The sequence below is a fragment of the Branchiostoma floridae genome, chromosome 6 (genome assembly GCF_000003815.2).
Source record: "Branchiostoma floridae strain S238N-H82 chromosome 6, Bfl_VNyyK, whole genome shotgun sequence".
Lineage (NCBI taxonomy): Eukaryota > Metazoa > Chordata > Leptocardii > Amphioxiformes > Branchiostomatidae > Branchiostoma > Branchiostoma floridae.
In genome coordinates, this window is record NC_049984.1 from 17,083,513 (window position 1) to 17,109,853 (window position 26,341).

General features: G+C 44.7%; 2 protein-coding genes across 2 annotated transcripts; one reads left to right on the forward strand and one right to left on the reverse strand.

Moving 5' to 3' along the window:
• Nucleotides 1–13,065: 13,065 nt before the first annotated feature.
• Nucleotides 13,066–13,947, reverse strand: LOC118418150. The gene has a single exon (XM_035823986.1). The coding sequence runs from the start codon at nt 13,945–13,947 to the stop codon at nt 13,066–13,068; it is 882 nt and encodes a 293-aa protein (XP_035679879.1).
• Nucleotides 13,948–14,696: 749 nt separating this feature from the next.
• LOC118418151 (Fanconi anemia group A protein-like) lies at nt 14,697–25,111 on the forward strand. Its single transcript, XM_035823987.1, has 22 exons — nt 14,697–14,978; nt 16,388–16,498; nt 16,842–16,934; nt 17,138–17,211; nt 17,691–17,797; nt 18,224–18,306; nt 18,471–18,504; nt 18,679–18,724; nt 18,860–18,972; nt 19,091–19,167; nt 19,896–19,961; nt 20,148–20,223; nt 20,553–20,686; nt 21,040–21,150; nt 21,617–21,712; nt 21,925–21,987; nt 22,514–22,602; nt 23,290–23,350; nt 23,503–23,552; nt 23,764–23,840; nt 24,389–24,517; nt 24,951–25,111. The coding sequence occupies exons 1-22, from the start codon at nt 14,697–14,699 to the stop codon at nt 25,109–25,111; spliced, it is 2,133 nt and encodes a 710-aa protein (XP_035679880.1).
• The last annotated feature ends 1,230 nt before the right edge of the window (nt 25,112–26,341 follow it).

A 26,341-nucleotide genomic window follows, 5' to 3' on the forward strand; every position in this document is an offset into this window, starting at 1 on the left:
CGGACCTGCCGCTTGAACTTGCAATAGACTTCCATTCCCATCTTCTCCACGTATACATACAATATTGTAAAGACGACAGTGCGTGCATTTCTTCTCCTATTTCCTACTTAATTACCCCTCCCGGATGAGCTATCGACCAGGCACTATCCAATAACGGCCGTGACGTCAGACGGACAGAAATAGCAACAGTTGTTGCGAGGTTGTAGCGAGAGCCTGGATTATCTGTCACATTTATTTAGCCATGAATACAATACTTTAGGACAGTAAACGTGATAGTTGGAAAAGTTGTGGTAACTTGTTTTCGAACTGTTATTTCGATAAATGTCTGTAACAGAAATAGCAACAGTTGTTGCAAGATTGTTGCGATAGAGGGCTTGCTCATAACCATGGCTTACTTGTGCGTGGAGAGCCTGGATTATCTGTCATATTTATTTAGCCATGAATACAGTACTTAAATACAGAAAACGTGATAGTTGGAAAAGTTGTGGTAACTTGTTTTCGGACTGTTATTTCGATAAATGTCTATAACAGAAATAGCAACAGTTGTTGCGAGGTTGTAGCGAGAGACTGGAGTATCTGCCGCATATATTTAGCCATGAATACAGTACTTTAATACAGAAAACGTGATAGTTGGAAAAGTTGTGATAACTTGTTTTCGAACTAGTTATTTTCACAATTTTCTATATACTAGTGAATAGAGGGTCGAAGTGAGCTATCACATTTTTTTGTCTTGTAGACACAAATTTAGACCAGCATATCTTTTAGTAGTGACGTGATGTGATAGAGGGGTTCTTTTACATTTTCTTTTCACTTAAGGACAAACTATTTTTCCTCTTACCAGTGAATTTATGTTAAAGAGGGGTACTATCACTTTTTTCAGTAATAGACACAATGTTTTTGCTCTTACTATCGATTCAATGTGATAGAGGGATAACTAGACAGTACTGCGTGGAAAGTTTTCAGATAAATCTAGCGAAAAGGCTACAACAAAATACTGCTGTTAACAAAAACAGGTACAATCGCTAACAATGGCTAAGGGTTCGTTCTGCAGTCGGTAGGTCGTGAGTTCGATCCCCGACCGAGTCATGCCAACTACTTTTCAAAAATGGTATATGCTGCTTTCTCTGCTTAACATTCAGCATTTTGAAAAAAAAATGGTAGTTGAACGCACACCATCACCCGTGGACAAGACCCTGCTGTATTTATACAAAGTTGCGGCCCGTGACCTATGAGCAACGGCAATCTGGCGTGGGAATGACTTTAAGTTTTGTTAAACGAGGCAGTTTCAATTTCTAACAAGCGAGTTACAGACACAGTCCAATATCAGTCCCCGTCCCTCGAATCTGGTGCTAGTTTAATCGTATCAAAACTCCGAATCTGCCGCTAGCACGGAACCAAAGAGCTTAAACTAAAGCAGGAGTCTGCTAGGCTCACATTATAGTGGCTGTACCGAACGTGCATATGGATTCACGACCGCTAGAGAGCGCTGCTAACACAGCAGTCTCTCGCTGCCGATGGGCCTAACTGTGTTAATCTCATGGTTGACATCCAATCGCATTGGTTTTATCTGTTATTAGATGTGACCGCATGTGTCGCTTTCCTGGAAAATCAGAATTTCATTCTTGTCAGAGGATCTGCTGTCCGGTGTGAAGTTGCACATGGGGCCCTTGTTTTCCTCCAACAAGAATGGCGATAAGAATATAGTTGGAATGGCGATGACTTTCTCTTAAGGTGCGCTCCCACAGCACTTGTGTCAAGCTTGTGTCACTGCGGGGTTCGTTCACTGCGTCACTGGTTTGTTATTTTCTACGATTTTTTTCAAAAATCTAGATATTGCCTACTACGTAAAAGTATGACTAAGAAGACGACAAAATACACAACAAGAGAGAAAATTCGTTCTTTATCTTTGAAATTCGTTGAGTTTCTTTCAAACCCCGCAGTGACGCAAGCGTGACACAAGTGCGGTGGGAGCGCACCTTAACAGTCTTACTGGAGGTGAACATAAGACAAACCAAGCCTGGAAAAGAAAGTAGCGACAATAATTAGTCATGGGAGTTAAGCCACTAAAAAAAAAACAGATGCCAGCGCTGTTAGGTGAACCTTCTTTTGCAGAACCCCAAAAGAAGTCCTACTGGTTGTTACAACCGGCATACGGTGCGGATCCTTCAGTGCTGGCGCACAGCTGGTGTTCTGTTGTCCAAAGTTCACCCTAATTATGCCAACATTTCACCCCTCTCTAATCCCCGCGACAAACAGACCGTTAATCACGCTACAAATCGCCACAAAAACTCACCCGGTAATCATGTTTGTTTTAAGTACGTAATCCAGGTGAGAAAGGTGACACGGGTTTCTGTGGGTGAGGATTAAGGGAGGTCTGGTCGGGATTTCAACGCGCGCTCCCTCGGGGCGATTCGCTAAACTCTTCTTATTGTGAAGGGAAATTTGCCAGAACGCTGTGTTTTTTTTTCCTGTTGCGGGAAGAGAAGGGGAGATAGGAAGGTCGGAGGGAAGAGAGTGATCAGATGAGAAAAAGGGGTGAAAGGATGAAGAAAGTGCAGTTTTCTTAGGCTAACTTCTTCTCTTATAACTGCCGGGACAATCTGCATGGAGTGGGTGGTGGAGAGGAAAGGCGTGTGGATGCAGTTAGAAATAAAGAAAGGGACGTGATAGGAAAGATGAAGAGTGGAGAAACAGATAGATGGATGGGTAAGTTGATAGATGAATGGAAAGATAAATGGATTGATGGACGAAAGAATTGATGGAAGAATAGAGGAATGAATGGATAAATTGAATGAGAACGTGCGTACGGTTGAAATATTGAGAGAATGGATGAAAGTAGTGAGGAGGCTGAAGAGAGATGGAAACATGACAAAACTTATATAGGTGAACTTGAAGCGTAGTTTTGAAGTCCTTGTGGTTGGGTTGAAACGTTTTCTCCCTACAGCCCAACTACAAAACGAATGTGCTGTGTAGGAGAAATGCTTGACATTTCGGACATGGCAACAATTTGGTCAAGGACAAGGCGTCAACAGTTCATCAACAGTCCGGACCTGGACCTGATCCTCTGGACCTGAACGGGACCTGGACCTGAATTTTCTGTACCGGTACCCAGCCCTAGACCATATAATGTGCTGTATAGACGAAATTCTTGACATCACCGGTCCTATGGCATTCCTCCGTCCGAAGAGATGAGAACCTGACAAAAAGTAATCGGTGAACGCGAAGCAAGATTTGAAGTGTTTGTGGTTGGATTGAAATGTATTCTCCTTAGTGTTGTGTAAAAAAAGGCGAATAAAATTTCTTCGACAGGAACTATGCGAAGCCTGCTGTTTTACTGAGGGATGACTGCGGTGCGAAGTACTAAGTATGTCATTTAGCCTATTCCGCTATAGAATCCGCTGTAAAGACATTTCGGACATGGCAACAATTTGGTCAAAGACACGGCGTCAACTCCTTTCTGACCCCACTTTATCACAGTTTAGGTCTCGTTATCCCTAATCTGGTCAGCTATCATTACCTGTCCTATGGGATTCCTCTAGTTGTTAACCCTATTCAATTCGGGCTTTTTGGTCAATCCTTGACAGGTTGGTGGGTCTTTGAAAGGCCTGGTGGCCACGAAGGCTTGCATTCCTCCTTCACAAAAGCACGCAGGCCAGATTAATTCCAGGTCCCCGGATGTAACAACTTGTTAACCCTATTTAGATCGGCCTTTTATTATTAATCCTTGGCAGGGGTGTGTTTTTCGATGTCTCACACCCTCTAAGTCCAGTAACTCTTAAAAGACTTATCATATGACCACCAACTTTTCCGAGAATGGTGTAGACATAATACCAAAAGATTTCAAGAAATTTGACGTTATTATGACGTAATATGACGTAATTATGACTACAGTTTATTACAATTTAGGCCTCGTTATACTCAATCTGGACATCAGCTGTCCTGTGGCATACCTCTGCCACACGGGCACGCCGGCTAGATGAACCCCAGATTCCCGGATGTAACAACTTGTTAAGGTGTTCCTGAGTGATTAGATAAAGAACATTCTGTTGTTCTTGCCATGCCATATTAACGTGAAGAAAACCAAAGACGTTAGAACAAAATGTTTTTATAGGACAAAGACTACAAATATGACTTCTTAGTTAGCTTTCTTTGTTTCGTCATTGCTCTATCTTTTCGTCTTTCTTTGTTTCTGTCTATTCTTGCTCTCTGCTCCTCAGCTGATCTATTCCTCATTCTGTCTACCTCCAGTCGACCCAGTTTTTGTCAACATTCCGGACTTGTATCTCTTAATAATCCATACTAAAGATAAGACAATCGGCAGTGATACATGTCAATCCCCTACCATTAACTCCACTCCCACACCGTGTCCAAAATGTGTTCATTTGGGTCAACATTCATAGTAGTTCTTTCTCTCTTTATTTCTGTTACCTGCTTTGTTCCTTGTTCGTTCTTTCTATCTTTCTCTTTCCTTTTCTTTTTTTCTTATTTATTCTGTCTTTCTTTCTTTCTTTTCTCTTTCTTTTTTGACTTTCTTTCTTTCTGTCTTCTCTACTGTTCCACTGATCTACCCTTCTTTTGTCTACCTCCAGAAGACTCATACAATTCCAGCCATGAAGTCAACATTCCGATCTTGTATCTCTTTTCTAATCCCAACTAAAGATAAGGCAGTCAGCCCTGATACCTGTTAATCCCCGACCCGTCACCTTCACTCCCCTGCCGTGTCCAATATGTGTTTTTTCGGGTCAGGACGTGTACTTTCATGCATGTTCACTGTCGTCGAGGTCGCCATTGCTGTTTTCTTTCTTTCTCTTTCTTTTTCCCTTCTTTGTTAACGTTACTTTTTTCTCTGCCTTACTTTCTTTTTTCTTTGTATCTTTACTCTGATCCTTTCGTCTTTCTTTCTTTCTTTCTTTTTCATTCTTTCTCTTTCTTCCTTCCGTCCTCTCTTCATTTCTTTTTCTTTTCTTCTGGCTTTGCTCCTCCACTGATCTTCCCTCCTTTCTGTCTACCTCCAGACTACCCAATCCCGTCATGACGTCAGCATTCCGATCTTATATCTCTTTTCTAATCCCAACTAAAGATAAGGCAGTCAGCCCTGATACCTGTTAATCCCCGACCATCACCTCCACTCCCCTGTCGTGTCCAATATGTGTTTATTCGGGTCAGGACGTGTACTTTCATGCATGTTCACTGTCGTCGAGGTCGCCATTACTGTTTTCTTTCTCTTTCTTTTTTTCCTCCTTTGTTAACGTTACTTTTTCTTTCTCTCTGCCTCACTTTCTTTTTTCTTTGTATCTTTACCCTGATCCTTTCTTTCTTTCTTTCTTTTTCTTTCTTTCTTTCTTTCTTTCTTTCTTTCTTTCTTTCTTTCTTTCTTTCTTTCTTTCTTTCTTTCTTTCTTTCTTTCTTTCTTTCTTTCTTTCTTTCTTTCTTTCTTTCTTTCTTTCTTTCTTTCTTTCTTTCTTTTTTTTCTTTTTTTCTTTCTTTCTTTCTTTCTTTTTCTTTCTTTCTTTCTTTCTTTCTTTCTTTCTTTCTTTCTTTCTTTCTTTCTTTCTTTCTTTCTTTCTTTCTTTCTTTCTTTCTTCCGTCCTCTCTTCATTTCTTTTCTTTTCCTCTTGCTTTGCTCTTCCACTGATCTTCCCTCCTTTCTGTCTAACCCTAGACGACCCAATCCCGTCATCACGTCAACATTCCGGACTTGTATCTCTTCCCTAATCCTAACCAAAGATAAGACGATCTGCTGTGACACCTGTTAATCTCCTCCCATCACCTCGCCTCTCACACCGTGTCCAATATGTGTTTATTCGGGTCAGGACGTGTCACGTAGTTATTTTATGTATTTACACTGTCATTGTAGTCTCTTTCATTCTTTCTGTCCTTTTTTCTTTCTTATTTCTCGACCCTCCTTTGTTATTTTTTTGTTCTCTTCCTTTCTCTTTCTCATTTACTCTAACGTTCTTTCTTTTTCTTTCTTTCTGTCTTTCTTTCTTACTTTCTTTCTCTTTCTCTTTCTTTCTTTCTCTTTCTTCTCTGCTCTTCCACTGATCTATCCTCCTTTCTGTCTACCTCCAGACGATCTATTTCCCGTCAACATTCCGGACTTGTATATCTTCCCTAATCCTATCTAAGATAAGACAATCGGTTGTGATACCTGTTAATACGTGTCCAATATGTGCTTATATGATTTTTTGTAGTTCTTTTATAAATACGTTGTACACTGTCGTTGTGGCTATCATCTTTTTCTTTCTCTCTTATTTTTGCTACCTGCTTTTGGGCTTTTCGTTCTCTCTCTCTTATTTTCTCCTCATTTTTTTTCTTTCTTGCTCTTTCCCTTGTCTTTCTTTCTTTCTTTCTTTCTTTCTATCTCTTTCCTCCTTTTTCTGCCTGTTCCTTTTTCTTTCTCTTTCTAGCTTTCTTGTTCTTTCTTTCTTGTTCTACTTTTCGATCGTTCTTTTTTCTATTTTTTCCTCCTTTGCCTTTCCACTGATCTATCTTCCTTTCTTTCTTCCTCCAGACGACCTATTTCCAGTCAACATTCCGGACCTGTATCTCTTTTCTAATCCTAACCAGCGATAAGACAATCGGCTGTGATATCTGTTAATCCCCTCCCATCACCTTCACTCCCCTGTCGTGTCCAGTATGTGTTTATTTGGGTCATGATTTAGAAGAAGTTCTTTTATGCATGTACCCTGTCATTGTGGTTAACGTTGTTCCGTTTCTTTCTTTCTCTCTTTATTTCTGTTACCTGCTTTGTTTCTTTTGCGTTCTTTCTATCTTTCTCTTTTATTTTTTTTATTTTTTTCTGTCTTTCTTTCTTTCTTTTCTCTTTCTTTTTTACCTTTCTTTCTTTCTTTCTTTATGTCTTCTCTACTCGTCCACTGATCTACCCTTCTTTTTGTTTACCTCCAGACGACCCAATTCCAGCCATGACGTCAGCATTCCGGACTTGTATCTCTTCCCTAATCCTCCCCAAAGATAAGACAATCGGCTGTGACACCTGTTAATCCCCTCCCATCACCTTCACTCCCCTGTCGTGTCCAGTATGTGTTTATTTGGGTCAGTACGTGTCAGGTACGAGATTACTGATTCCCTTTGGGAGAACGGGGGAGCGAATCTCCCGAGCAGCTTTCCAAACACCTGCTGGAATCGGGTCGGTTTGGCCGCGATCACATGCGTCCGGCGATCGTCGTACGATCACGATTTTGATGCCATAGGATTTTAAAGCAGGCTGCGGACAGAACTAACCACCGACATTTATCTACGACAGTCTTTTTAACGCTGTGCACTTGACACAACTTTCCTCACTCCAGCTAGGTGTAAAAATCGGTACCTGACTTTGTTTGGGAGGAATAAGGCAGCGCATGGAGAGAGATGGGCTCCGCCTTTCAATACCGTGCCCTAGACACAGTAACCTGATGATAACAATCAACTGTGCTATGGGACTGCTTAACTACCTTACCAAACTGCAGTCCGGATTCCAGGCTAAGTAAGTGGTCAACTTTTGGCCCGTGTATATGCAATTACCAAGAAGCGAGAGGAATGTCCTAGAATAGATTAGACACATATCTGCATATATAGATGTGTATGATTGTCTACATTGTTACATATATGTGATTCTTACCATTTGACCTGTACTTAGCCCAGTGGGGCAAAATTGTGCAATAAAGGTCTTCATTCATTAAAGCTCCAACAACTGTCCGGATTCCAAGCTAAAATTGTAAGACTTTGGCCCGCATAGGCCCAGACAACAGTCCGAATTGCAGGCCAATTTGTAAGCTTTTTGGCCTGTGTAAGCCTTGACAACTGTCCGAATTCCAGGCTACAGTTGTAACCGATATTTTGTTTACACATGTCGGAGGTGTGTTTACTGATGTCAACCGTGTAATGTCCTTTCCACAACCGCTACAAACCTAACAAAAATCAGAACATTCCGTTCACAATTTCTCGACTTATCTGTTATTGACCTACATAATATTGACCCATCACCCAATGGAATGACCAAAAACATAGCCTTCTTGGCGAAAGGCAACGACCCACTTTCCCTACGGCTATGTGACTACCGAACTACTTTACCACACAACAGTCCGGATTCTAGGCTAATTTGTAAGTTTTCGGCCCGTGTGAGCTCCACCACTGTCCGAATTCCAGGCTAGAGTTGTAACCGATCCTTTGTTTACACATGTCGGAGGTGTGTTTACGTGTGTCTAGCGTGTAATATACTTGTTGAGACGACCGTGATTCCGCGGGGAAACACGTCCAGATAACTGACCCATATTTCACAGGTTTGTAGAGCTTTAAACACAGACTGACCCGCCGGACAGTAACCCCATTCTATAGTGGGGTCATATGGCGTAACTGTTATGTGTAGGCCGAGCGGCTAACTAACTATTTACGGAGAGGACATAAAGAGGTCTGCACACGTTGGCTCGCACTCCAAGACTGACCACGGTGGGTCGGTATCGTTTATTCGCGTATCTATAATACAGGCCAGATGTACCAGGACACTCGGGTATCTATAATACAGACCAGATGGGCCAGATCGCCCCATGGTGGTGGGAGCTGGCCCTATCACTCCTTCCCCCCCGGAGTGGAGGCGACCACGCCTCCTAGTTAATGGAGCCGGGCGTGTGGCAGATACGGTTGAACAACAAATAATCAAAACAACAACAAAATGGCTGTCTAATCAAAACAAAAACAAAGCGGAGCAGTTAACGTTTGAGCGGTACACAATAGTGGCCGAAAAGGGTCGCGAAACAAAGGAAAAACAAAAACGATGCGCAAACAACAGAAACAAGCAAGTAGTAAAACATGGGGATAAATGGGAAGCCATATCATGCATTTATACAATGGCTAACAGAAGCATATATTAAAGGCAAACAAATAATGCAGTTCATTGAGTTCAAACTGATAGAGTTCATGAGGCTGGATCTCGATTTTAGCCATAGTCTAAGTCCATGAATCGGGTAGGTGGTCTGCTGATTCGCCCGGAACGTGTTTGGACGGGGCCCGGCTGTGCAGGAACGGCTGGCGGTACAGGAATCGGCGCTGGCGGCGGAACAGGTGCTGGGGCAGGTGGGTCAGGTACCTGCACGTGCTGGTCTGGTAGCGGCGCGAGATTGGCGATGGGCTGGTGCAGGACGTCCGCGAAGCCGAGGTGATGGGCTTCGGGGATGCGTTGTCTGTTGTCGGCGGCGGGCGGTGCTGGCAGGAATTGGGGAGATGGCGAAACGTATGGTTTGAGTCTGTTGTGATGGACGGTCTGGGCAGGTTGTCGTCCGGTCACTGGACGTATACTGTACAGGACGGTGTCGGGAGAGTCATGTGGGACAGGGCCGACGATGACGTACGGACCAACCCAGGGTAGGCGTAGCTTATGGAGAGCAGACGGAGGATGGTGGAGCCATACGCGGTCGCCGGCGTTGTAGTGATGGCGGTGGACGCGGGGGGCTTGTTGCTGGTTTTGCGTCTGGTGTGACTCGTCGATTGCGTCGCGGACGGACGCGAGCGCCGTTGTCAGGTCGGCCTGTTGCGGTGTTGAGGCGGGTAGTTGGCAAGCTACGTCTATAGGTAGGCGTGCCTCTCGGCCATGTACCATGAAGAAAGGTGTGTGGTTGGTCGTGGAGTGCACACTCGTATTGTAGGCCAGGGCGACGTGAGGGAGCAGACGGTCCCAGTCATGTTCACGTCCCTCCAGGCACTTGGCGAGGATGTTCTTCATGGTGCGGTTGTATCTCTCAACTTGACCGTTGTCTTGTGGGTGGTAAGCTGAAGTTCGCGACTTAATGATGCCTAGGCGTGCACACAGTTCGGTTACAAGGTTGGACTCGAACTGACGTCCCTGATCGGAGTGGAGTTGCTCTGGCACGCCGTGTTGGCCGACGAACTCTCGGAACAGCTTGTCTGCTACGGTGGGGGCTTCCTGGTTGGGTATGGCGTACAAGTTCACGTATTTGCTGAAGAGGTCCGCCACGACTAATACGTACTTGTTCCCTGCAGCAGAGAGTGGCATGTATGTTATGTCTGTGGCCACTATTTCAAATGGACGGGAGGCGGTGATGTGCTGGAGCGGTGCTTGCGGTCGTGGTACGGCAGGTCGGCGTCGCTGACATGGGATGCATTCGCGGCAATAGCGGGCGACGTCTGCTGTCATGCCTGGCCAGTAGAACCTGTTCTTTACGCGGTGTAGTGTACGACCTGGCGCGAAATGGCCTGCAATGGTGTCGTCATGGAGCGACCTCAGCACGCGACCGGATAAGTTGCGCGGTAGGACGACTTGAGGTGCCGCCAAGGGGGGTGCGTTAGTTGGCTGGTGGTAGAGAACTCCGTCAGTCAGGAACAAGGAATCGTAGTCATTCCAAAACGACATGAGAGTTCTGTTGTTACCACGCACGGCGGAGGTTGGCGGTCGATCGTTGGAGTTCTGGAGCCAGCGACAAACTTCTCGGATCGTCGGGTCGGCTTGCTGTGCCTCGCGGAAGTCGATGTCAGGTGTGTCGGCCAGCTGGGAGGCACAGACGTTAGCGGCGCGGGCGGCGCGTACGATTACCTGTGGCGGGAGGTGGTCGGGGGTCCCCCGTAGGGCAGTGTCCCGAAGATCGGCAGTGTCATTAGCGTCGGCGGCGTCACAGGTGTCGTGCACGGCTACCGGTGAAGGAACGCGAGCTGGGTCTTCCCGTAGGATAGTATCAGGAGGATCGGTAGTGTCACTAGTATCGACGGCGTCACGGGAATCGCGCACGACTTCCGGTGACTGCACCTCCACGCGGGCTGGGGTGTCCCGTAGGATATCGTCCCGAGGATCCGCGTCGGCAGGTGTGGTTGAAGGTGGGCGACGGGAGAGCGCGTCCACGTCGCTAATCGTCGCACCTGGATGGAACTGTATCTCAAAGTCATAGGTGCTCAGTTCGATTGCCCACCGGGATCGGCGGCCTTGAGCTCCGCCATCGCCGAGTGGAGTGTCTCTACAGGAGAGCAGCGGGCGGTGGTCTGTGATGTGGATGAAAGGTCGCCCGTACAGGTATGGGCGGAAATGGCGGACGGCCCAGACGATGGCCCAAAACTCCCGGTCATAGGTACTCCAGCGCCTCTGGGTTTTGGATAGAGTTTTGCTGGCGTACGCCACGACACGACGAGTACCGTCACTCACCTGCGTCAGGACGGCGCCGATACCGGTTGCCGACGCGTCGGTCGTTAAGGTGAAGGTACTGTGGAAGTCAGGGAAGGCGAGGATCGGCGGACTGGTGAGGAGTTTCTGCAGGGTTTCAAATGCTGTCTGGCAGGCTGGCGTCCAGCGGAACGGCGCGTGCTTGTCAGTCAGCCGGATTAGTGGGTCTGCGACAGAGGCGAAGGCTGGTACGAACTTTCGATAGAAGGATGCGAGTCCGACAAAGGCACGTACGTCCTTCTGACAGGTGGGGGTCGGCCATTTCTCGACGCGGGATGTGTTAGCAGGATCGGGGCGGATGCCATGCTGCGAGATAACGTGTCCGAGGAATGTCACTTCCTGCTGAGCGAAGCGGCACTTTGCAGGGTTAAGTTTAAGTCCAGCTTGGCGGAAGCGGTCGAACACTTGCTGGAGGACCCGCAGGTGGTCGTCGAACGTTGCGGTAAACACAATGATATCGTCAAGGTATGCAAGGCAGACGTCCCAACCGACGCCGGCGAGGAGTAGTTGGACAAGACGTTGATATGTCGCAGCCGAGTTGGATAATCCGAAGGGAAGGACCTTGAACTGCCATAAGCCTTCGTTAGTGCAGAATGCTGTTTTGTGACGGTCGGACGGATGGACGGGGACTTGCCAATACGCACTCTTCATGTCGAGTGTGGAGAAATAACATGAACCGGCCAGGGCGTCGATTGTGTCATCCACCCGTGGCAGGGGGTGGGCGTCTGGCACTGTCACCGAATTAAGTTTCCGGTAGTCCACGCAGAATCTGGGGCTGCCATCTTTCTTCGTAACTATGACAACCGGCGAAGCCCAAGGGCTGGTACTAGGTTCGATGACGTCACTGTCCAACATATCGGAGATTTGTGCTCGCAGCGCTTCGCGACGGTGTACAGGTGTGCGGTACGGTTGTTGACGGATTGGTTTAGAGTCACCAGTGTCTATACGGTGTTGCAGTATTGTGGTTCGACCAATGTCGGTGGCACCATGGGAAAAACACTGGCTGTTGGCCTCTAACAGACTGGAAAGGTCGTTCTTTTGCGACGGCGGCAGATCTATGTCGGACAGGTCGATGACTGGCAAGGAGGTTTTAGGAACTCGCACCTTCTTTCCATGCGGGGGTGAAACGGCTGCTGTGGTGACAGTAGTAGTGGCGTCGTTGATGACGTAATCTGCTTCGGGGCCAGAAGCGGCGTGGAAATGTCCGATATTGCATTTCTCAGGGAGATTGACGGCGTGATTGTTTGTGTTGATAATCTGTACCAGAGCACTCCCCTCCACGACTCGGGAGACTGTCCTGGCGGCAGCCACCCCATCATATGTAACTCGCTGCAGCTGCGGCTCAAAGACGCCGTCGTAGTGATGTGGTGTGCCTCCACGGGCGGTGGACAGTCGGACGGGGATGACAGATACAGAGTTCGGCGGCAAGACTGTTGTTTTACAAACTGTGGCATCGGAAACAGATGGGACGAAAGAAGACCGCGGTAGAAGGGGAATAGATGATGATCTTACGTCAACAGTTCCGGTGGTCGGATTGATGGTTATGTCGTTGGCGCGGCAGAAATCCCACCCAAGGATTACGTTGCTGGTGGCCTGGCGCATAACATGGAATGTTGCGGTAGTGGAAACTGGGCCCAGACGGATGGATGCAGTAACTGTTCCCACAATGTTCAGGCGTTCACCGTTGACTGATCTTGCTGTTGTAGTAGTTTCACTCAGCGGGAGGAGACGGAGGATGGGCGATGATAACCGAAAAGAGTTATTGATAATAGAGATGCACGAACCTGTGTCTACAAGGGCCGGGGTTGGCGCGCCTTGGATGCTGATAGAAACAAATGGGGAGAAGTCCGTAGTAGTTGCGTTAGGCTGGGGAGTAGCTGACTGCTGGCGCGCACAGTCAGCTACTGGTCGTTTCCCGGGGGTGGTGGAGGGGTCGGGCAGGAGGCGGCATAGTGGCCATAGCCATAGCAATTATGGCACTGCTCGTCAGGACGCACTGGGCGGCGTGGCTGGCGTGGCGTCCTGCGCTGGGGCTGCGAGCGGCGGTCGTCACGACGGCGGTCGGTGTCCCTGCGGTCTCGCGGCGGCTCGGCGTCGTCGCGACGGTCACGGGCTCGGCGGTCGTCTTTAGCTGCTTGGGCGTGGAGCAGGTCGACCACTTCTGTCAGTTTAGACGCCAGGGACGCGACGGTGGCGGTCAGGTCGGGTGTCGGTGCTCTGGTCGACGTAACCCTGGCCGCGGTATGGTCGGGCGTGGAGAGCTGTATGTCCCTGGCTGCGGCGCTGCGAGCGTGCTCGCAGAAAGCGGCCTGGCGGATGGCAGCGTCGATGTCTGCAGGCCCGAACTCCATCACCCGGTGTTTCAGGTCCGGGTCCAGGCCTGAAAGAAACCGGTCCATGGCAACGTGCGCCCGCCCGGCGTCGTTGTACGTGGGGTAGGCCAGGCGGACCAGGCGCTGTACGTCCGCCGCGTACACTGACAGGCTCTCACCTGGTCGTCGTGGCCTGGCATTAGCGGCTCGGCGGAACTCCTCCAATAGCATTGGGCGGCCGAAAGGTCCGACCATGGCGGCCCGGAGGAGAGCCAGGTTGGCCTTCGTGGCGTCCGGCAGCTCTGCGTAATAGCTGAACGCAGGGCCGGAGAAGTAGGTTGGGAAGTGTCGCAGCCGTGCGGCCTGGTCCAGCTGCTGGGCGTCGGCCCACACGTCGAACTGCTGGGCCCAGAGCTGGAAGTCCCCTGTCCCGTCAAAGGAGGGCGGCAAGCGAAAACGTGGTTCTGCCATGGTCAACGTCGACGAAAGCGTGGTTCAACAGCTCGTGAGCTGTACCGCTGCCACCAATTGTTATGAGTAGGCCGAGCGGCTAACTAACTATTTACGGAGAGGACATAAAGAGGTCTGCACACGTTGGCTCGCACTCCAAGACTGACCACGGTGGGTCGGTATCGTTTATTCGCGTATCTATAATACAGGCCAGATGTACCAGGACACTCGGGTATCTATAATATAGACCAGATGGGCCAGACCGCCCCATGGTGGTGGGAGCTGGCCCTATCAAGTCTTAGAAGCACATACATGACATATGGATGGCGCAATGTTAGATAACAGGAAGATCTATTATACTGGCCATAGGTGGTCCTAGCTAGGACAGGGCCAGCCCACATATGGTTCTGATAAGAGTTCAATAAAGGGGCAGACCACAGTCTGTCCAAAATCAGTTCTGACCAGGCAACCACAGAGTGAACATCTCATATTCTACTCTAACACTGGTGGCAGCTTCTGGGTTGCCGCTTTCGAGCGGCCGGACCCCGTCCTAACGCCATCCGCGGCCCGCTACCATGCCGCCCGACTCGCCCGGGGACCGAGACCACCAGCCGCCCGAGCGAACGCCGCCCGTGCTATGATGCCCGACCCGCCACTGTGCCACGTCGCCGACCGACCTCGCCCCGACGTGCCACCACGCCGTCCGTTTAGCCAGCCTGCCTGCTACCGCCGTAAACGTAGACTACAGACCCAGCTGGCGATGTGTTTCCATGCCGTTCTCTTACCCAGCCTGCCGCCAGACCTCATCTTACATCGTGCCGCCTCCGCTCGTCGTCGCTGAAGCCCGAAAAGACGCCATCCCGAAGCCGTCCGCAGCCGGCCACGTGTCAGCGCTGTCCTGCAGACCACGCCGCCGTCTGCCCGACCCGGCCCGCCGTCTGCCCGACCCGGCCCGCCGTGCCTGCCCGACCCGGCCCCGTAGCTTCGCACCAAGGACTCGTCGCTGCCCATCTCGACCACAACTGGCCCGTGACACAGCAATGAACTTCCAAGTATGAACGCCGGCGTGAACTGAACTCAGCTGTGACTCGAACGATCGAACTGTTTAAAAGTACTTCTACTTGACCCTGGAATACCACTGAACTGCAAAGACCATCGAACTCTTGTGGTTTAATTCTAGCCAGGTACCGTCGCACAAATGTATTGCAATGTGTATATGTTCTAAAGTTAGCTAGTAGCGTTCTCTTTGCCTTCACCGTGAGCCTGCGGGCAGCGTTGATGCCTTTTGAACCAATATTGTGCTGTATTTTGTGTGTTGACTGTGTGATGCTTGCCTATGGAGAGCTGATGCCTGCGGGACATCTCTCCTAGGAAGATCCGTTTGTTGTATGATGCTTGCTTTAGTAGACAGTTAAGCCTACGGGACGACTATTCTCATGTCTATATGCCCGGCCACGTGCGCACTGTAGCTGTGTGACTGCCCGGAAGACTGAGTACTGCTAGGGAGTATTTTTGTTTCTTGGCCGCTGTGCCAGTATGAAGCCAATTGTTTTTGCTTGTTTGTTGTTTCTATGTTCGTGCGATTGAAGTACAGGCGCCTGTAACAGCCAAGGCCCATTATGAGTCCATTATCACAGCAGCAGTCCGTCTGTGAAACATCATTGCCAGGAAGAAGCTAATTACTTGTCACACCCGTACCAGATTATGATCTATACGCTACCTCATTTGTTTACATTTGACCTCTATATTTTAAACTTGTAATAATTGTATTGTAACGTAACGTTTTACGCATGACTTTAAAGGTGTCGAGGGCGACACTTGTTGTAAGGGGGGAAGAGTCTTAGAAGCACATACATGACATATGGATGGCGCAATGTTAGATAACAGGAAGATCTATTATACTGGCCATAGGTGGTCCTAGCTAGGACAGGGCCAGCCCACATATGGTTCTGATAAGAGTTCAATAAAGGGGCAGACCACAGTCTGTCCAAAATCAGTTCTGACCAGGCAACCACAGAGTGAACATCTCATCTTATTCTACTCTAACACCATTAAAGAGAGTCTCGACCCTACAGGTGAGACTAAGGGCTATAACATTAAAGAGAGTCTCGACCCTACAGGTGAGACTAAGGGCTATAACATCAAAGAGAGTCTAACCGTACAGGTGAGACTAAGGGCTATAACATTAAAGAGAGTCTCAACCCAACAGGTGAGACTAAAGGCCTATAACATTAAAGAGAGTCTCAACCCTACAGGTGAGACTAAGGGCTATAACATTGAAGCCTTGTAAGAGTGGAGGACAGTCAACATTTTGGAAAATGAAGTGTTCATAATTGGTTACTATATTAAGAATGTTATTTTTCCACTATGCGATGCCATGAATAATTAATAACTGTCCTTTTTTCAATGTTCTCTTGTAGTGTTGAGCTGCGTGAACTACTTGAAGCATTCTGTGCCCCAGAATGGGAGTGGCACAGGCCACATCTCTACACGGACTTGTATAGAGGGGCTCAAGGCAACAATGGGGGTATCAGGAGCCAGTGCAACTGCTCTACTCACCCAGGAGCAAAGGGTAAGGTTCTCTGTTGTTTTCTCTGTTGATTTATTTTCATAACTACTACCTTTGATATTCTCTAATTAAACTTGGACCTCTCTGGTGGACTATCTCTGTAATTGCTGTTTTCTATTGAGAATTTTGTGTCACGGTCTTGTTTAACCTTGTCCCTGCTAAGGTAGCCATTTATAAGCAAATTGATATTGGTTATGGGGTAGGCAGCAGGGGGAAGGTTAATGATGGTTTAATTAAGGGTTATTGACCCGCCTCAAGGTGTATATGGTGTCTTAACGCCTGGTGCTATAACCACCAAATAAAATCACCGAGTGAGGGAAGCGTGTTCTGTGTTTGTGTTTTACAGAAGCGGGTCCAGTCCCTGCTTACTGCTGTACAGGCCTTACAGAAGGACCAGTCCTTTAGTCGCAGTCACTTCATTAAATGTCTTACAACAGAGGTAAGGTCTCACTTCACGAAATTTTGTGCCACTGTCAATTACCTTATCAATTTTGGATGCTAACAGTCAATGAATTCTTTGCCTGAGAACAGTTTCCCATACAATGTAAATTGTAAACATTTGACAATTTAGATTTTTATGACTTGTGTCTCATGGTTGAACACATCTTTTAAACCGTACCTTATCCCGTTTCTATATGACAGGTTGCCCTTCCCTTAGAACTGGTGTGGTGTCTTCACCAGACTGCAGGGATTCCACTCAGCAGTTATCTGGCCTGGTATGCTGATTTAAGGATGTCCTTGAAGTTGTAGGCTACTAGTATCTGGTAGCAGCCTACATGTATCAATAGAGGTGACATATAGTTGGTAACTGGGAGACCTGGTTTAATCCTTGGAAAGACATTTTGGTTGGGCCTGCACCTGTCTTTCAGAAGGAACGTAAAATGGCGATCCTGTGTTCTAGGTGTTGCCTTCAGCGTGCTACTGAAATAGCAAGGACACTTGCTGCCCTCTACATGTACTGGTGCTACTAGACACTGCAAGTGTCTGAATGAATGGACGAATAAATGTTATCAATTCTTGTCAGTTGTACTGTATTTGGAATTGGATTAGATTGGATCCTAAAGTAAAAAAAAATCCTTGTATCAGACTGTGTCACATGTTTTTAGACAAATGTATAACTATTGGTCTGATAGTTTTTAAATTTTTTTTTCATGCTCAATTTCACATTCTTCTCTCTTTTCCATATTCTATACAGCAATGTTGGAAAGCCTAAGGCCATGTCTACCTTTGTCCAGTCTGTAGTTCAGACCTACTTCTGTGGGAGTAAAGAAGACAGACTGGTCAGGAGAGACATCATCACTGGTCAGTATTGGTTAAGAGAAAGGCATGAATGTACAAAGATAATGTGTACCCATTGAGTACATACATGTATGTTGCAGGTATGCTTTGTGTTTGAATTGATGTGATTTTTGTTTTTCAAGGGACAGAGCAGTAGAGACCAGGAGCAGTATACTGTAAATGCAGAAACTTTCGTGGTCTATTAATGTTCACAGTTACCGCAAATTTAAAACCACCGCGAATATTTTTCCATTGCAGTAACAGACTACAGTGCATGGTGCTACCGTGGAATTAAATCCACCGCGAAAAGTCCTTTTTTACCGCTACCGCGAAAGTAAATCCCAGCAAACTCTGCCAGTTTATTTATTTTAAGTTTGTTTTTTCAGAGTCCTTCACTAATGGCTATTTACAATGAATTATGAATTGACTCCTTTTCCTACATGTTGATAGGAATATTGGGAAGCCTGATCAGCTATGCTTATACTGAGAAAAGGGGAAAGTCAGAAGAAGCCAGTGCCAAGGGTTTAAGAAAGGTAAGGTTTTCAGAATATTCCATTTATACCATGATTGCTGAATGGCACTTTTTAAGAAAAGAAAAGAAAGAAGAGCATAAAATGACAATTGTCTGTATTTGTAAAGTAGCAAACATTTGTAAGGAAAGAATTCTTCTACTTATGCTGATACTTTTACTTTTCAGGCATCTGTTGTTCTCCTGGACAAAATTTTTCTAGGTAAGCCAAGGGATCTTTATAGATACAAACATACATTATTGAGACAAGCCCTGCCTTCACAGTTATCAGATCTGTGATAAATTTGTTGTTTGCTCAAAAGAAAGCTGGTTCTTATTAATTGATTAATTGAGAGAATGTTGTTGTGTGTTATTTTTTTATTATTTTTAACTTCAGCACTGATTGTCAGGGAAGAAGGTGCTCAAGGTGATGAAGACAGCAGGTGATTTTTTAAGCAGTCTTTTTGCTGGAAGATTCACATGTGATGAATAAAAGTGCACTTTTATTTTGCTTGAATTATTCATATGTATGATTGCCGATTGTACAGTTCTCTGTCATCTTTTTTTCATCTTCTCAGACTGAAGTTAGCGGAGGTCCTGTATCACCATGGTAATGTCTCCCAGGATGCCTTGCAGCAGTTCTGCATCCGTCAGTTGAATGCTGCCTTTGCCCACAACCCTACTTCCAGCAGTAGGTGTCTCATGTCTTAACTTCTTGAACCTCCGCAAAAACCTCCTTTGTACTCTTAATGCAAAATTATGACCATACAAAAATAGATGAATTTACAGTAATTCCACATTTTCCCCAGTCTGGGAGGTGATATCTGCACAGTCGAGGTGGACATATGCTGGACTTCCTGTACACATTAAAGACTTGTACACTCAGGTAATGTTGGATTGAAATTTTTCCTTGTTATTTGCATGTGTAAATTGAGAAACATTTTTACATGTTTATAGTGTACCATATTTACAGTATACTGCAGTTTTGTTCAGCATTGTCACACTCAGATATGACATAAAATAGTGTAATTTTATTGCTACTTTGGACAGATTTGAATAATGCTAAGGAATAAGATATGTGGGATGGGACCTAGACAAGACATGGTGTTCAACATGGTAAATATAACTAGCTGCTTTAGCATACTATAAATCTTGTGTGTTATGTCTAAAAGGCAGTTATACTTATAGCTCTGTTCATCCATCCATCCTCTGTTATCCATCCTTCTCTACCTGAAGATCCCACTTCTGACAGCATGTGTCAGGATATGGCCAACAGCCTCTTATATTTCTTGCCTTAAATCTAAGATATGTTCAGTCGCTATTTCGCTGAAACTTCCCCCTCTCCTCTGGAGCATGCCTGTCTCTACTGGCTCCTAGGACCTACAATACTTTTCAATTCAATCAAGTCATTTCTTTATTCATATATTATCAACATCAAAAACATGCGCACAAAGAGACGGTATCCTTGATGATGTGATATTTACACACAATTCAAACACACATGAACACATGTGGACAGAATTTTGGGAACTCTGAGGGACATATCATGTGCTTAAAAGTGACTCCATCACAGCCACACTTATAAGATTGATTTAGCCATTTCTTCATTTACAGATGTTGGTGATGCTTACAGCAGAAGATATTACAAGACAGCTGGAGTATGTGGTGGATAAGGACCAGGTAACTATCTGTCTTCTGATGTCTTTAGGTGTATCCAATGCCAATGGAAGTTGCTGTATCTACAGTTTCTGATCTACACTTTCTTGTGTAAAGATATTAGACTTTATGAAAGTATGATTTTGCTCATACGTCATGTTTTTTATTACTTATCAACATGGATGAACTTTCTTGCTATGGATATTTTAGGTGAACTGGCAAGCAGTGCTGTCTTTTGTCTCAGTGTTTCTGATATCTTGCAACAATGGACCAACTTGTTTAAAAGGTAATACTTAATTGTTAGATTTACTATTTTGGAGAATTAGATGCACAAATCACAAGCTTTGCATTTGCAGCATTTTATGCTGGCTATCATTTATGATGAACATATTTGAAAATTTATGTTGCATTGCCAATTTAAGTTGTGAAAAAAAGGCTAGGGTTGGCAGGCTTTTCCTAGGGTTGGTTCAATGGTAACTATAAGCACAACGTTTTTTCCTTGGCCTTATGATTCCACACTAAATGTCTGGATAAGATTGTAGCTAGTACCTATATCCCAAAGACTCAAATGATGGTCAAACAACAATATACATGATAATCTGTTATTTCCAACAGGTTTGATTGACAGGTTGATTAGCCAATCACTGGAGAGCAACACCTGTCATCACCTATTAGTTGCCTTCCTATTGGCCAGGCAGGCTGGACAGGAGGGGCCTCATGTCTTCCCAACTTATAGTCAGTGGTTTCAGGTAAAAGTAACTTTTACCTTAGGGCAATGTCAATTTATTGCTTTCTATCAGTTCCAGAAATGTTATTCAAACTGTACTCTGATTGAATCTTATTGAGATTTTACCCTTTTTCTCTCTTTTTCTCCTCTTCTATAGAAATCAGAATAGGTACTAGAAATACTTCCTAATAAAAAAATTTGGCAATCTCTGATTCACCACAGTACATGTATGGCTTGGAATACACTAAACAACTTGCAATTTGGAAAAGCCAACAGAATACACGTTCTCTATTACATTTGTATGAGTCTTCCTCTGCACAAATTAGACATCTATAAAGTACTTGGAGCCTTGACATGTGGAACCCTATTTTTCAGCACAACTTTGGTGGGAGCAGTTCCCCGCACGTGGCCAGTGTTCGTACCTTCAGCTGCATCATGAAACTTCTGTCTGACATGGTTCCTCACGAGACTCCACAGTGTCTTAAGGTGGTTTTCATCATCATCATGTCTAATGACGATCTCTACAACTGCATAAGATACAGAGATAGCATCTGAACTTTTCGAGTGACATCTATAACTCTTCTTCAGCACCAGTAGAATGAATTTGCACTGAACAAGTCAATGCCAATAGTGCATGAGAAACGTATCTGGAAAACAAATGGTTGAATATTACATTCAGTGCCAGTCTCAAAGTCCCTCTACAGCAACAACTTCTTTCCCTGGAAGTATTTAACTCTCTTGATGACAACTATTTCCCTTTTATGCACAATCTTCAAGCCTTCCAAATGTTCATCAATATCTCCTTGCATAATAATTTCTACTATCCATTGACTTAGTTCACTGCCCAGAAGTGGTCAAATGGCCTTACTTTGAACAAACCAAAATTCTTTCTTTTTCGTGCCATAAAGTTCTTCAATCCTGTACTAAAAGTATTGTTTCCTGCCCTTGTTAGACACACATCCTGCACCCCCCACATGTACTTGCACGATGCCGAGCACAGCTGTCAGACTACGTCTCACTGGCCAAGACAAGACTGGCTGATTTGGGGGTAATATAGTTTGCTCAGTCATGAAGAATTTCTTCTGTGACAGTTGACATTCAAGTGTTCTTTCTAACTTATCTAAGGCCAATTTGTTGGTTCTCAAATTTTAGAAAGTTTAATCATTGCTGCATATTAAGATGTTTCTGAATTCATTTACATGTAAATGAGAAAAGTGGACACCTGTCATGTTTCATGTTTTTGTCTTGGTCTCCTTGCAGGAGTCCATTGAGGAGTCCAGTATCTATGAGGATGGATCTACTGACAAGCAGGGGAAAACTGATGTGAGCATCATCATGGAAGATCACACATTCCAGTTTATTGTCTCTTGTTCCCCGTCGGACAAGAGATGGAATATGCTACACCAAGAGTAGAATAGATGCAAGAACTGATTCATGATTAATGTCATTTTGGGTACCATCTGGATAGCAGTTTGCTCCGACTTTTATTATTCACTATATACAGTCACTTGTCTGCTATTCCGTCTGGGAATCTCTTACGTCTGGAATCATCCAAATTTTGAACGAGGGTGCTGATTGGTCCCTTTACATGAGGGAATTAAGGAATGGGTTCAAGGCTTCAAACAGTCGTTTGAACAGGCGTTGCAACACCCGAAAGTCCTGCATCCGAAGGCCTGTTGTCATCGTTCGAGCGCTCTAGAACCCATTCCTTAATACACTCATCAACTGAAGTGACCACCAAAAGGTTTGAATACAGTATACAGTTCCCCAGATGGGTAGCAGAAGAAAACATAGGAGTGAACTACTACCCAAATTTATGCTTGTAATACATGATCATATCTCTCCACAGAGAAGCCAGCAGGCTGCCCATGATGTGGAGAGAGCCATGGCCCAGTTTGAGAAGACTGGCAAGGTGCCTGCTAACGTCATAGAAGCCAGGTGAGCAACATGTCCTTTTCTACTCCAGAACTTCCAAACGTTAAATTTGTATATTATGTATATGTCAAAGTAGGTTAGACATCCAGGTAATAAGATATGCCTAAAAGCAGTTACTCAAACAAATCCAAAACCATATCCAGTTGCTTGAGTAACTGCTTTTTGGCATATATTCTGTATAACCAAGGAGCTTTCATCCACTGATGTATGCTCCCAAGTTTCATCTTACCATGAATGTTGATCTTCTTGGTACAACAAAGTTCTCCACTCTCAACCACACACAGTATTTACTAATAGATGATCCAATGTTTCGTTGACCATCTGTCACCTTCCTCAGGGCGATGATGACTTGTCTATTTCGTGTAAACGCTGTATGTGGTTGTGAATAAATGAATTTGTTATACTACCAAGCTTATGACATCATTCACAAACTTTATATAGTTTGTAAAACGATTAGTCCTGTTGTCTTCTGTGTATTTGAACTCTAAGTAACCACATATTGGCAATAATACTTATTGATGTGTTGCATTGCCCAACTGATGAGGTTTTTCTAGCATCCAACAATTAGCTGAGGAAACTTTAAGTAGTACTAAGGCAATTTGTTAGGAGCTCCCTTTTCTTGCCAGAATTGGCCTTGTAGTTTCTTGACTTTGATTTTCCTTACTAGCTCGCTTTTTACATCCATTACAGCATTTTCCGGAGGCCTTACTACATAGGGAGGTTCCTACCAGCACTGTTGGCCCCAAGAACGGTACGTCTGTGTAAATCATGTTGAGATGTCTTAAAGTTTATTATTGTGTAGTTTTGTTCATGCCTGTGGTAGGCTGTTTATGTGTGTTGTCAAGAAATGTTTGTTTGATCCATGTGATGTTTTGGGAAAAACACATTATACTATTTTTACAGCTTCCAGATGTACCAGATGCAAGAATGCAGTTCATTGATGCCCTCAAAAGGCAAGTAGTGTGCGATAGTGTGCAATTGCTTTTGCGTTGAAACTACATGTAATATCAAAACCAACTGTTATCTGTTTAAAACTAGAAATTTGGTGTTAAAGAATTCTACTGTAGATTTTACATGTTTATCTATAATGTTGCATATTTTACATGCTTGGTTATATGTGTTTATATATTTTACATGTCAGTTCTATGTATTGTGCGACCACAGAGCAGAGAAGATTCCAGGCAACATGTACACAGCCTACACTGAGGGGTGCAGGAGGGAGGCAGCACAGCTTCTGGAAGGTCTGTAGTGTAAGAATTGTCTTGAGAGAAATAGCAGTTTTCCACCGGCATATTTGTAGTTTGAGACAGCAAACAGCTCGACCTTTCATATGACTCCTAGGAAATGACACCAGTAATCAAGTTTTACTTAACTTCGCAAAAAGCAGTTGCAGTAAGCAAAAACTGTCTATGATTCTGGGAATGGTGAGGCATTTCAGGTAGCATCCACCACCTTTTATAGGTGACACTGAACAGATATTTTGAAGAGCTGGTTTTAAACCCTAACTATAACATGATATGCAAATGAGGTGAAGACAAATTTTAGATAGTCTAATAGGAGACAAATATAAGACAAAGTCAAGACAAAATTGATGCAAAAGAATCAATCAGCTCCAGACCTGTTGTTTTAGTACAGGAGCTAATGTTGTGTCATGAGGTACTAGGTGTGTCCGGTTCCTAGTGCCAGAAAGTTTGATATGTAGTCCTCCTTTCCTGTTGAGGGTGGGATTGATTTTCGCATATGTTGCCTGTCTAACTCTCTGTTTGCTCAACTTCTTTTTCCTGTTCAGGAGTTTTTGAAGGAGATGAACAAGAGGAGCTGTTTGAGCCTGTAGACCAGCTCAGACACAGTCTGGAGAAGTTTCCTGCAGCAGTCATTACCTCCATACAGACTGCCTCAGCTGCAACAGCCACCAATGGTTAGCTACTGTTCACTGGCTTATTTCAATAGTCACAACACATTCGTATGATCATTTTGTTTCACTGGTTATTTCGATAGTCACAGCACAACCATATAATGATTTTGTATCATATTTGTGTACTACTGTTAGTCTCAAAACTGTCCTGTAGAAACTGTAGAAATTGTTTCAACCGTGGGTTTCAACACAACAAAAACCTCATTTTCCCTCTTATTACAAAAAACTTCCCAAAAGTAAATTAATTTAACAAGCGTTTTGTCTCTTTAATGATTCGTTTTATCAAAATATCTCACAGTTCTGTCATCAAAAAATATTACATATATATAAAATACTAGTTGTGTGTTCCTACCATTCTCTTTGTAATCTTCAGGAATTTAGCTCAAGGACTTAATGATATCTAATATGAAATGACCTTCTCTGTCTTTACCAACAGATTTCACTCCTCTCCTGTCTGTCGTCTCTCAGAGACTGACCTTGGTGTTAGAAACACTTCCAGGTCAGAGTTCACCCTCTGAAGTGTTGGAGTTGGACATCTCTCATCCACAGCTGGACAGTTACCTCCTACAGGTGTGTTCAAACCCTTGTAGTGCCTAGTGGCACATAAGGCAGCAGGTTTCTTTGAATGATGTTTTAGTAGGAGGTTATGTTGTTACAGGGAGGGGTCGGTAGCCCTTACCCTTTAATGGGACGCCCATTTTACATTCCTTAAGAAATTTAGAAATTTAGAAATTAGAAATTTACAAATTAGAAATTTAGAAATTAAGAATTAATTAAGAGTTATCCCTGTAATTATATGAAACTATCTGTGTTAGTCATTCAAAAAATTGTTTGTTGTCATGTTTACAACACATCGTCCAAACACTTAAAATGAAACCTCTTGAAGTTATTCAGTTTTACTTACTGATTACTTTCAGCAATTTTCTATATTGGCCATATATGCATACACTCATATGTAAGTCAGACCAAAGTATGTAATTAGCTTGACTAATTTTCTCCCTGTAGGTAGTGGATCTCCTGTTGAACACCTTCTGCAAGACAGTTGCAGCATTCTCTGCTACCATTTCAGAGAAACCAGATATTGCAGCAAGCAGGTGACCTATTTCAGATGTACATGTTTATACATTCTTTATAAGACAATTACATTTGTGTCAAAGATTACTTAAAAATTGCTGTCACACTGTTAGAAGCCTATTGTGATGGAACACCATTCTTATTCAATTTATGACACAATACCTAATATGCTTTCCTCATAAGTCCAGTCATGCTAATACTCATAAATTTTCAGACCTGTCAGAGACATACAGAAATGACAGATGTAGTGTAATAGCATCTCTATTTTCAGCGCCTCGGACTGGGCTGCCCAGTTTGTCTCCATGCTGAGTCAACACCCCACACTTCTCACGGCACTGCACGTGCGCCTCTGGCACCTTATCAGTAAACAGGTAGGGCAAGGTCTCACCTGCATCCATCATCATCACATCTGAAAGTTACTATAAATCTTAAAAATGTTTGCTGACCAGGCATGCATCTGTGCGACTTTTGTACGCGCTGAGACCTCTCCGACTGTAATTTTGCCGCAGTGCTTGTAGCACTAGCTGCGTGGCGACTCAAGTCACTTAGAAATTTTGACCCCCATCTTAAAATCCTTCCTGAAAGCCTGTTGCAGAGGGCTTATTTTTGCAGGTATTTGGCACTGCATATGAATTTCCAATGTATTTCTCCTGGACTACAAAATTGTTTTCAACTAACAACTTCAAACATCTGCGAAAATCCCCTGTTACCAAAAATTAAGTCCCTGAGTTCAGTTTGGTACTTAATTGTGAT

Excerpts from the sequence above, each read along its gene's own strand:
- LOC118418150 (XM_035823986.1), bottom strand. The coding sequence starts at position 13,947 with ATGGCAGAACCACGTTTTCGCTTGCCGCCCTCCTTTGACGGGACAGGG.
- LOC118418151 (XM_035823987.1), top strand. The coding sequence starts at position 14,697 with ATGCCGTTCTCTTACCCAGCCTGCCGCCAGACCTCATCTTACATCGTG. Across the intron at positions 20,224-20,552 it reads TGGACCAACTTGTTTAAAAG|GTTTGATTGACAGGTTGATT; the intron begins GTAATACTTAAT and ends TATTTCCAACAG. Across the intron at positions 23,553-23,763 it reads TTCATTGATGCCCTCAAAAG|AGCAGAGAAGATTCCAGGCA; the intron begins GCAAGTAGTGTG and ends GTGCGACCACAG.